The 12612-nt window shown below is 39.9% G+C and overlaps 1 protein-coding gene across 4 annotated transcripts in view; it reads right to left on the bottom strand.

Moving 5' to 3' along the window:
- Positions 1-12612, bottom strand: part of COL15A1 (collagen type XV alpha 1 chain) — a 122016-nt gene that overhangs the window by 5266 nt on the left and 104138 nt on the right. For all 4 annotated transcript variants that reach the window (XM_064705109.1, XM_064705110.1, XM_064705113.1 and 1 more), the window contains 8 exons: positions 12342-12387; positions 11532-11621; positions 8600-8649; positions 6750-6860; positions 5251-5395; positions 1715-1779; positions 608-736; positions 381-440 (listed from right to left, as the gene is read on the bottom strand). In XM_064705109.1, the coding sequence (XP_064561179.1) occupies positions 381-440; positions 608-736; positions 1715-1779; positions 5251-5395; positions 6750-6860; positions 8600-8649; positions 11532-11621; positions 12342-12387 (696 nt within the window). The remainder of the gene's footprint in view (positions 1-380; positions 441-607; positions 737-1714; positions 1780-5250; positions 5396-6749; positions 6861-8599; positions 8650-11531; positions 11622-12341; positions 12388-12612) is intronic.

Here is a 12612-nt window from a genome sequence, read left to right as displayed (position 1 = left end):
CTTATGGAACAGTATTCTGCGGATTTGTGGGTTTTTGTTTGCTTTTTCTTCTGTTTGATTTTTGGTCTCTTTTGTTTTGTTTTGGGGTTTTTTGTTTGTTTGTTTGGGTTCTTTTTTGGATTTTTTTTGTGGGCTGCTTACTTTATTCTGCTTTTTGTAAATGTTGCTTTGTGCCTTTAGTGTTTGGAATCTCAAAAGATACTGGAAACAGATTACTCTCCAAGCAAATCAATTTGCAAGCTTATGTAGTGGTAGGATGCTTATTTTGAACTGACAAATCTTGGTGGAAAACCACATTGTGCAGAGATCTGCATACTACTTCTGCCAAGCGTATCACACATCTAGACTCAGTTTTCCACACTCCAGTATTTTGTACTTACATGGCTTGATATGGCTGGAGGAGGAGGGCTGTCAGCAGGGATAGGAATTAGCTCACCAAGCTGAAAGGACCAAAAAGGAGATTAGAACCAAAATGTATCATCAGGAGCTTCTGAATTAAAAAAAAGGAGTCTTTGCACCCACACTTCTCTCTCTCTGTAAAAATATGTCCCTCACCTTCATTGTGAGGAAGGGAGTTGGAAAATATTAGAATGCAGTGCAATAGTACCTGCAATTTTCTCCATCCTTTCTGAACACGGATAAAAACCTCACTGGTTTCCCTCAGATAGATTAGTGTACCTTCTGCTACATAATGAACTTTTTCCAACATGCCCTCAATGTTTTGGAATGTCGTAACCTGTCAAATAGGAAAGTGAAACATACTTCATCAGACACAGAAAACATTTTGCAAGTTAAGTAGTCTCATTTGGATACATAAATGTCAAGGCTTCTTCTGCAGGAAAGTCAGTTTTATGTAATTTAATCCATAAAGTAATATGAATATCTTACTACTTTGGCATACCAACATCCTCATTCTGTGGATTGTAGTAGAACAACAGCAATTTCGTACTAATTTTGTGCAGAGTGAAGATTGTGCTCCTACCATTTTGCACCCTGGGTCAAAATGGCAGAGTTCAGAAGAGAACTGCAGTAGTTTAAAACTTTTTTTTCCTCATTTCCTCATTGACAGAAGGCATATGAATGCTTTATAAATAATGCAGACCCTACTATAGATTAGTATTTTTTTATTAATATTAAGTAAGCTCAGACCTTATTAATCTTAAGTAATCTTAAGTAAGCTCAGACCTTCTATCTGAGACAGTAGCTCCCAGCCTGCAACTACAATCTTCTATCTTGGGGCATCAGTCTATGAACATTTGTTTCTCCCCTGAGAATTGCAATGAATGCCCTCTGCTAGCTTGAATACGGCTTTTGGGGTTGGTTTTCTCAGGCTTTTTTGGTGTTTTTTTTTTTTTGTTGTTTGTTTGTTTATTTATTGCCTTTTTTTTTACAGAAACTATGAGTTCTTAGTTTAGAACCTACTGAGAATTCTGCCTTAGCTATTTTTTTTTCTTCATGGATATCTTAGACCCAATTTTGATTAATTTAATAATATAAGAAAAGGAAACAAATTTACATGCAGTCTCTGGCACAACAATTTTTAGAATTGCTAGGGAAACCTGCAGTTTGCATCTTAAAATTATGTGATTTGTAAAATATTCTACTAAATAAAAACACAGGATGGAGCTTTCACTCTTCTTTCAGTGCTACCAGTGACCACTAAAAGTTTTGAAGAAAATTTTCTACAGCAAACTTCCTTATTTTGCTCTCTTACCAGATTCCTGGTGGCAGGTGACCCTGGCTCTCCAGGAGGACCTGGTGGCCCAGGCATTGCAACTGCTAAAAAAAAAATAAGCATACAATACATGCTGAAGGTCATCTTTTTTGAGAGAAAGAAAGGACTTTGTGATAGTGTCCAGGAGCAGCAGAAGTTTTAAATAGCCGTAGTCATGTCCTTAATAGCTCAAGTCAACTACAGAAAATACATTCTAAGGATTTTTTAGAAGCAATGATGGAACAGTCTTTTCTCTATTTTTTGGGAGGTTAGGGCCAACAGATTGCAGTCTGTTGTAGAAACTGCAAATGAAGAAAAAAACCCACTTAAATTGACCAGAATGCTGTTCTGTCAGCTAGTGCACATGGAAGAGGAAGAACTTTTTGCTCCTGCCCATATAGATTTCGAGGGACTCATAACATCTTTTGCTCTAAAGGCAAACAAAAATTTACTTTTCCTTAGATGAAATATTCCTGTGTGTAAGCTCAGCTTGTGTTACAAAGCAAAACTGAATTTCTTCAGGGGTATGAACTTGGACTACTAAGGCTGCAGTCCATACCACCTAGTATCTAGTATCTGTCTCTATTCCAAAAGTGAATTTCTTCATCTTGAGCTGTTTTCTGGAGTAAAAACTTCTTTCTTTTAAGTCAAGAAAGACTGAAAGATATGGAAGACTAAAAGCATGCATTTTGTGCAAATGCATGTCATGATAATGGAACTTTGAAGTTGTTTTTAAGGAGCTTCTACACAAGATTGTTGGTTTTGTGAATATTTGTTTCTTCTACACAAGCTTGTTTGGTTTTGTGAATCCCAGAAGAACCTCAAAATCACCTTTTGCAAGAAGAATTTATGCACTGAGGCAATCACAAGGATACTCCAGAGCAGGTCCCTCATGCCAATGGCAGGGGAAGGAGGCCAGCTCTCAGAAGTGTTTATAGCTATTTACCTACAGATAAGCTATTCCTCTTTCCCTGTATTACAATATTTGAACTTCATACTACAGTATGTGAACTCCATAATTACAGATAGTAATAGCTTTAAAAGAGGTAACGGAACCTCGAAGATAGGGAATAAATAAACATCTGTTCCGAACATTTATTAAAATGTGCGCTGCCTAAAGAACCCTTTTACAAAGCAAAGAGGAAAATGTGTAGGAGGATGATGAAGACTAATGGCGGAGAGCATAAATGAAAGTATAGGGATGGAATACTAATAATAATTTGTTTTGTCTGACGGGGTCTCTTAGCTAATATCCAGTAGTACTTACTCCAAATTACACAGGAAAAGGTCTGAAGACCTTTATGGGCTTCATGGATGCTGTAGGTCTGTCTGTATCGTGATGGTCAGGGGCTGATTCACATGAAGCCCATATTCCAGTGTTGAACATATTAAGGATTTTTTCTTTCTCAAATATTATTCAGAGGGTGAATACTTCTGATAGACACTAAATTAATAGTATTGACTGGATGAGAGATCTGAAGTATCCCCTGCTGTATGAGGCTGACCAGGTTTAAGAAATACCTGGAGAGAACAAACTGAAGAGAAGTATGTCTTCTCCCCAGACTAGCATACTGGAAGCACAGGTCTTGTGGGAAAACAGGCTAATTGTTTGTTCTCAGGAATGGAGAACTGTATTTGTTAGACCTGTCAAAACTTCAGGAAGAACAGATCTCTATTACAGCATCTCTATTCAGGTAAAGTCTCCCTTTCCACTAGTACACCATCTTCAGCTGAGGTTAAGGAATGCTCTGCTCAGGTTTCACCTGGCTGGATTCCCATGCTGGTCACAGATCCTAGAGGAAGGAATCAGTCATTTTCTCAGGCATATCTGTCAAGTAATGTCAGAGGACCCCAAGAACCCATCCACCAGAAACCAAGGCTGGACATTAACAGTATGAGGCTTGTCACTAAAAAACCTGTGACCCAAAAGGAGTCATAAAGCACAAATATCTTGTACTGTGACACCTGATTTCTAGCCACATACTCCCTTTGATGTCACCTTGTTTGCAAAATTCCTCTCTTGATGTGACTAATTGTGGCACATTTTACTCCTTTTCCAGTAAGTTGAAAACCATTAAAGGCAGGGTAAGCAACCTGAAGTTCCAATTCTATTCAGTATTTGCATAGCTTAGAAGCAGCTCTCCAGCAGTCTGATTCTAGACCTAAACTCTGCTGTGGGTACTGCCTTTTCCCCAGAAAATCAGAGAAGCACTTGGGCTGGAAAAGACCCTTAAGATCATCACCTCCACCTGCAACACCCAGAACTGCAAACTCTGCTACTAAAACATGTCCCTCGGTGCCATGGTTGTGCTTCCAGAGATGGTGACTCAACCACTTCCCTGGGCAGCCTGTTCCAGTGGCAATCCTTTAGGTGAAAAAAAATTCCTAATATCCAATTTAAACCTCCTCTGGTACAACTTGGGGCCATTTTCTCTTGTCCTGTTGCTTGTAACCTGGGAGAAGAGACTGACCCCCTCCTGGCTACACCCTCTTCCAGGCAGTTGTAGAGAGTGGTAAGGTCACCTCTGAGCCTCCTTTGCTCCAGGCTAAACACCCCCAGCTCCCTCAGCTGCTCCTCACAGGACTTGTGCTCCAGACCCTTCCCCAGCTTTGTTGCCCTTCTTTGGACATGCTCCAGCCCCTCAATGTGCTGCATTCTTGTAGTGAGGGGCTCAAAACTGAGCACAAGATTCAAGGTGTGGCCTGGCCAGTGCTGAGTACAGTGGGACAATCACTGCCCTGCTCCAGCTGGCCACACTACTGCTGATACAGGCAACCTGGCTGTATCAGGCTACCTGGGCTACCTGGGCACTGCTGGCTCAGTTTCAACAGCTGCCAACCAGCACCCTCAGTTCCTTTTCTGCAGGGCAGCTTTCCAGCTACTCCGCACAGGGTTGTTGTGACGCAAATGCAAATGCAGGACCTGGCACCTGGCCTTGCTGACCCTCATAGAGCTGACCTTGGCCCATTGGTTCAGTCTGTCCAGACACATCTGTAGAACATTTCAGCAGATCAACCTTCCCACCCAGTTTGGGGGCAAACTCACTAGAGTGTGCATTTGATCCCCTAGCCCAGATAACTGATATTAGATAGATCTGGACTCAATATTGAGCCCTGGGAAAACCCCCTTGTGTTGGCCACCAGTTGGATTTAATTCCATTCCCCACAAGAGGAGTGTTTTGTCCCAGATTTAGCCAGCTGGTCAATTTGATGGATTTTGCACAGCTGTCAAGGTAACCTATCTCTACTATGCAGATTTCCTCCCAGTCACATCCACAGCAAGATACTTCACACAATAGCACCTCCATGGCACTAGTCAGTGAAAACTGTCAGCAGAGAAATTGTCCCTTTTGTGCTCTCAGTTCCAGCTTCCCCCCAGGAGAAGCTGGTGGAGGGCAGGAGGAGAGTGGGAAACAACCCGCTCAGGTATGCAGAGAGGGTGGGCAGGTGGGACAACCTGCCAGGTGTGAAAGAATTGGTCATGTGTGGGTTGTGGGCATGTGGCTGTACACTTGCACATGCACTGAAAAGCTCACCTGAGCCATATATTGCAGGGGGGCCTGGTGGTCCAGGTGGTCCAGGTGGGCCAGGAGGTCCAATTTTTCCATAACCTGGTAAGCCAGGTAGGCCTGGTAACCCTGGAGGTCCTCTGGGTCCAACAACTGAGTCCCCTTTTGGTCCCTGTCAGTGATGAAAAGTATTTCCTTGAATGTATTGGTTTCACTGTTGCAGGGCCATCATCTCTGGTGGCAACATTTACCAGGTGCCTGCCACTACACCACCATTTAGACATGAGTCTGTATGTAATTTTCTCCAAGCAGGCACTTTCATTTTCATAATGGAAAATGAAAATTTTAACCATATACTGAAATTAAGTCAAGGATTTAAATTTCGGAAAGCTTTCTGAATAATCTCATACCTACCCCTGTGCAGCTGATACCTGCAAAACTCTCAACAGTGCTCTCAAAATCCTGGATCTCTACTCTGTTCATGCTGAGACTGCTTGCTTTGATGGGCTCAGAGAGTTTGTGGAAAACTTTAATGTAAAGTGTGTCTATGCAAGGTGTACACTTCATGACGAGTGCTGTCTCCTCCCTCTTGTGATCAAATGTTAGCCCTTAGCCTCTCCAGCTGCCAGACTTGCAGAATAAAAAGGCTTCAACTTCCTTCATTTTCAGTTTAGCAGTGTGTCCTCAGCCTGACTGAGGAGGACTTCTGCTCCCTGTGCTCACACCATCCTGCAGACATGGAACACACTGGACTCTGGACAAGGAGAGCTCAGCTGTGCCAGTAGAACAGTTTCTAAACAGGGATATGGTTCTCAGCAATGTGGAATAGAACTAGGGGGATTTTTAAGGGTGGTCTGGCTAACTTAGCACTTAATCCTCAGCTGTTTCATTCATGGTTCTTGACACAGACATGGAAATAGAGGAATGCAATGCATGTAGCTGTTGCCAGATCCCAGGGATAAACTAGGTTACAAAGAACTGGTGCATTTTATTCCAAAGCAGCTGTGGTGGCAATGGCCAGAAGATAAAATTAAAAGGTAGACAGTAGACACTGGTTGAATTTTATAGAAATGGTCCAGATGGCTACACACTGGTCTTTTCAGTCATGTTTTTGGATTACTAGGAAATTAGGATTAATTATTTAGATAGCCTGTAATTTTCAAGTCAGCCTCTGACTAATTTTATATGGCTTATTTTGGTATTATGGGGGCATAAGTAGTAGTATCACAAATTATACACGCTGCTTTGATTTGCAATGCTGTTAATAGCATGATCTACATACTGGTGTAGCTATATGAGACAGCTGAGCACGACATTATGCCAGTATTTCATAGCAAAGTAATTCTGTGCACAACAGTGAAGTGTCTGTGTTTACATTTAATGACATTTTCTCCTATTCACCTAGCACCTAGTAAGTTTTTATATAGTTCCTAGCAATCCTGATGCTTGTCTCTTTTTAGTGCCTTCTAAATCAATTCTAAATGGGTAGTCACAAATGTTCCCATTCTACAACCTGCATGACTTACAATTAATCCTGGTCTTCCCGGGGGTCCAGGAGGTCCTGTCAGGAAAAACCCTCCATTTGGTTCTCCTTTTTCTCCTTTTACACCAGTGACTCCATTGTCTCCTTTTTCACCCTTTGAAGAAAATGAATTTTAAAATGTTGAGCTGAAGTGAGACCAGAACACCATGCACTGACCTTTTAAATTTACCTGAAATTTCTGAGTTTGGTAAAGGAAAGCACTTGCTTGAAATGTTTTTAACATCACTTTCTTTCTTCTTCTGTGATATGGGATGAAAAGGAATGGTTTCTCTATTGAGGCTGCAAGGCTCACACAGGGCAAGGGCTAGGGGAGGTGGGGTTTGGTGGAGGCAGAGAAAATGCCTCTGCTGCTGTTTCCTGCTATTCTGCCCAGCAAAACCTTGTTCAGTGCTGTAGCTGGAGGCGAAGAGAGAGTTGGAGGAAGCATAAAAGCCCGGCTTTGCACTTTCCTCTATCATCAAGGAAAAACCAAAGCAAAATTGACAGGGAATGGACAGCTATTTGAAAGTATTTGACAAAGTGAGCAGAGCATGGTGGGAGTGCGCACCAGAATAACAGAAGAGACACCACACAAAATTGCAGACACTTGAAAGAGTATGTCTTCTGTTCTGCATGGCCGATTATCAGTTAGTTTGGGAAACAAAGCAATAGGTAAGAAGCAGCATTTAATTACTGAATTATTATATATCTGTGCAAGATGAGCCACAGCATTTATACATCCTCCTCACATTATTTTTTTCCGTTTGTCTGCTTTTTTTCCCCTCAAATTTTTTTTTTTGGTTGACTTTTTTCAGGTTTCTGAGAAATAAACCTGTGGATAGAAGAGGCAAAGGGCAAAGCAAAAATGGCAGGTATCTGCAGACAGCCAGAGGACATGGCTATGTGCAGCTCCTCCTCTGACTTTTAGTCATTGTAGATTCCCAATAAACACGACTCAAAATGTTTCTTTATTCCAGGCCATTTTGGGGAGTAGAAGGACTAGATGAAAAATGAGTTCTTGGCAGTTAAATCTGTAAAGCTACAGACTGTAAGGTCAAAGAAACCCTATCAGCTTTGCCACATGCATGGAACACTTTATACCATAGGAATAACTTGGGTGTACTCAGCCAAGCAGAAATAAAGTCCTAAAACAAGGCAGCATTAAGAGTCCTTCCAAGAGACTGCCAGCACAACACTTTTGATAGCATCATTAAATGATAATTTGATTTACATTTTATAAGTTCTTCTACTGATATTCACCTAAAAATATTTAGAAGAATATCATATTTTTCTTAATTTTTGTCACTTGTAGCAGTCAAGAGAATAATGGAACAGAGAGAGACTAAACAAATTAAGGTATGGGTATACTTTGCTGTAAGAGCTTCCAGGAAAAGTAGTTTCCATAATTTAATTTTATTCAGCATACTAAAAAGATAAATAACATGACATGCAAGTGATTTCTACCTCCTTTCCCCTTACCCAATGTTCTAGAAGCCCTTTAGGTAATGGATGGCTTTTACCTGAGCTGACATGGAAACAAAAGCATTCATTTAAGGCAGATATGTTAGGTAACAGTGAATTATGAATCACTTTAATACCACTGGGAAGGTAAAAAGCCTCAGTAATAAAGTTTCTTTCAAAAGCAATCTTTATAGACCTCTGACAACTGCTATCTCTATAGTCATAATACACTTGCCTATGTAGCTAGAGTTTAAGAAATTAATATAATTTGCAGTTGCTGATGCCCTTATATTTGTATATTTCACCATGTTGCATTGGTTTGTGCTTAATTTATAGTAAAGTACACTTTAAAAAAAGCTTAACAGAACTTAAACACAAATGGGATATAATTACCTTTATGCTATTAATAAAGTGGCTGAAATATGATGGAGGCAGAGGTGGACCTGAAAAAGGAAGAAAATACAATAAAGTACAGTAATTATCTGTAATTTTCCTTTTAAAAGCACTGCTTTTGGTATTACTGGTTTAGGAGTTTAAAGGAAAACTATTTCCAATAAGGGCATTAACCTTTATCTCAAACATATTTATAGTTTTGTTCCCTAACAAAGCAAGACTTACATAGCCTATCTTGTCTGTGTCTCGTCAGTCCCTCTTCCACCTTAAAAACATCTGAATCTGATTGGGATTTCAGAAAAATTAGAAGCAAAGAAGGCTCAAGTACAAAAAATCCCAATTTTCTGAAAACATAGCAGCTGGGAAGAGGAGTGAAAGAGAAGTATCCACATTAACCCCTTTGATGAAAGTCAAGGAAAAAGAGAAGCATTTCATATGTTTTGCTGGTAGTGGGGTGATCCATCAGTAGATGTGTGATCTTTCCTGCAAAGACAATACCAGAGCTGAAAAGAGAAAGATAGTGTTGCTACTGTGCTGCAACAATTGTACAATAACTCTTCCTTGACATTTTTCTGCAATGAAAACCAATAGAACAAGTGCTGTCTGCCAAAATTGGTCAGTCAAAGCTGTCAAGCCAGCACAAAAGGTTCAAAAAGCCTTTAAATATTATCTACTTGATATACATTTGGAAAAAAAACCCCTATTTTGCAGCTTCCCATAACAGTTCAGTGCATTTCCTTCAAACATGTTTTGATTAATTTTTGAGATCTTTGGGCCCAACCCTCTGCAAGCCCTAGGGCTCATTTCCCAGTGTGCCACCTCAGGTAAAATTAAATCGAGCAGACATTGTTGGGTGGAAAAGTATTCTCATTAGGGCACCTGTTTGGATTTTATTCCAACCTTACCAATAACAGTTTGCAGCAGTGATCTGCTTGATCCTTGCGAGGGAAGGGAACAGACTAGTGGAATGGAATGGCAGGTGTCCTTCTCAGATGTTGCTTAGTGTTAATGTCTACATTGAGCACTATCTGAGGTCTTTCCAGGATGACCAGCAAGTAGTCTAGGTCTGAATGAAGCCCATTCTGAGTTTGCTCTCACACTTTTTGTGTTGGCTTCATATTTTTGCATGTTATCAATTAATAGACCCTGTTTATTAATAGACCCTCACCTGGAGAGGTGACATTTTGTGGGAAGCAAAAATAAATCCACTGCATGGACAAATACCACAGTTCAAAAAGCTTTTCTCGTTCCTGGAACTCGACAAATGTAGTGAAAAGAATTTCAGCCACCTCCCCTTTAGAAAAAGGTTTTGAAAAATTTCCTGGACTTTAATTATGCAACTACTGGCTTGTACATTTTCCCTCTCAGTGGTTATGTGGACACCAGTGAGAACTAGAGAACTGCTTCATATGAAAGAATATTTTAGCAACTACATCATTAAGCAAAAACCAAATAGGAATATTTTTTAAAGCAGCAACAGAATTGGTCTTAGTTAGCATGCTTCAAATTAATGTTGAAGAAAATGTTGGAACCAGTTGATCTATTGGATCAAGTATATGAATCTCTGTTATTTTAGGAGAAAAGTGAATTGAGTTTTCAGTTTAACCAGAATTGTTGTGCTGTTTTCACCATCCTTTACTTGCTGCACTTTTACAGCAAAATCTTAAGAACAATCCTCTCATAATCTTCTCTCTATGAAGCACCTGAAATCATCAGATATAGGCAAGAAAATACTTATAAGACAATAATTTGCATTCAGTACAGAACCTGGAAAGGAACAGATATGTTCATGGTGGATAAGCCAGCACCGAAGAGAAAATTTTCTTATTTTCTGTTTAGGAAAGTTTTTTGCTTCTTCTTTTGACAAGTTAATTGATGACTGGAAATCACTAACTGCTTATTTTAAGATATTGGATCAGAATAAAAATTAATGAGGACTGTACAGGAAAATTGATTTTATCACAACAAACAGGTGTTGTCTTCAAAATAACCAAAATGTCGTCTTCAGTCAGCAGAATTATGTCTTTGGAGCAAAGACAGAAATATCCATGTAGACCTAGTCAGGGGTTAATACAGTTATTATAAGGGGAGAATATAGTTATTATCAATGCATTAAAGGAAAACTACTATTAATGTGCTATAGCAACACTAATTCAATATATTGCATTTTCTATTTCAAAGCCTTATCTCAGTATATGAGATTTTTAAAAATGTACAGAAAATGAAGTGCTTGTAATTACAATCTTTTCAAACAGATGCTTGTTTCTGTAACTCTTTTTGAATTTGTAAGAATTAGCAATGTGTATCCACTTTCTGATACAGAAAGCAAATCTTTGGGTGAGGAATAATTCCTATGTTCCTAGGAACATAGGAACATATGCTTCTACTGTTAGTGAATTGGAATTTTCAGTGCACACAGACTCTTCATAATTTTCACAAATAAATCAAAAAATATTGAAAAATTGGTTGAAATGGAAATAATCTATTTCCACCTCCTGTTAGAAGTGGGACTCTCAGCAACAACTGACTGCCTTGAACTCAGAATGCACAGGTGTACCACCCTGAAATGTGAAGCACTGGATGTTAGCACAATTGGCTCAGAAAGACTGACAACAAAATGATATCTCAGGAAGTGCCCATTATGTTCTAAAATGTCAGAAAATCTGTGACCGGCCACTTATATTTCGATATCTATTCTTGTATTTAACGCATTCCTAATGCTCACAAATGTGCAGTCTGTCTTTTCAGAAGACATTTTGGATAACATTCTGAGCTTTGCTGCTCTATGTGTTGGTTCATCAGTGAACACGGGTATAAATATCTAGGCAGGTAAGGCAGCAGAGATAAGTATTCAAGTATCTTGCTCAATTGCTTTTCGAGTTAGACACATATTCCTCCACAGGATGTCAATGACATATTAGATTTAGTATACCTGGTGGTCCTGGAGCACCTCTGTCTCCCTTCTCTCCTTTTAAGTATGCTGAACTGTGCAGTCCCCAGGAATCTCTGTTTGCTTTAGCGCCTGCCATAAATAGCATCACAAATTCATAAGAACTTGAAAACAGCAGAGACTGTAGCAGTGACAACCAAACCACTGAAAGTAGGAGCAGACCTTTCCATATATGTGGGGTACATGGTTCCTGTCCCTCGATGCCTCTCTCGCTCACGACCATTGAATGGCTGCCTGACTGTCCTCTCTTAGCAACCCCAACACATGCAAGACAATCTCTCTCACACAAAAATCTTTTACTCCCCTTTCCCTATCCACCCAGCCTAAAACTCTCTGAACAGACCCGGTTCTATTTTTCCATTTGTGAATTTCACTGGAGCAGATGCAGAAACAGTTCTTGAATTTCCCTTCCCTTCCCTTCCCTTCCCTTCCCTTCCCTTCCCTTCCCTTCCCTTCCCTTCCCTTCCCTTCCCTTCCCTTCCCTTCCCTTCCCTTCCCTTCCCTTCCCTTCCCTTCCCTTCCCTTCCCTTCCCTTCCCTTCCCTTCCCTTCCCTTCCCTTCCCCAGTTATACAATAATCAAGAAAAAGCAAAGAGCTCTTAAGTATGAAAAACCCAACCAAAAAAAAAACCCACCAAAAAAACCCAAAACCCCTCACCTCCCAAAAATCAAAACCAACACCTCCTCCCCACAAAAACAAACAAAAAAACAAACACAAAACCACCCCAAACCAAAACAAAACCAAACAAACAAAAACTTATTTAAACTAAGGTACAAGGAAAGAATTACCCACCATGATCATTAAGAACTTCTTGATTCCCAGGATAGGGAGAGTTCACCTTCAGATAAAGAAATCCATTAAAAATCATCCATACATATTAATCAGTGGACATGCATTACTTAGTGTGACTGAAAAGCCTGGCAAGTTTGCAGGCTAGGAAATATTATAACAACACTCTAGGATTATCCAGTTTGACACGGTCTGAGTATTAGCTGATCAAGTTTTTATGAGGATTATGCTCTTTTTGACATGCAACATGCTTTCAGCAAAAGGGTAACATCAT

Source organism: Zonotrichia leucophrys, chromosome 2, assembly GCF_028769735.1.
Source record: "Zonotrichia leucophrys gambelii isolate GWCS_2022_RI chromosome 2, RI_Zleu_2.0, whole genome shotgun sequence".
Taxonomy (NCBI): Eukaryota; Metazoa; Chordata; class Aves; order Passeriformes; family Passerellidae; genus Zonotrichia; species Zonotrichia leucophrys.
Note: the sequence above shows the minus strand (reverse complement) of the source record. Positions and strands in the feature narration are given on the sequence as shown.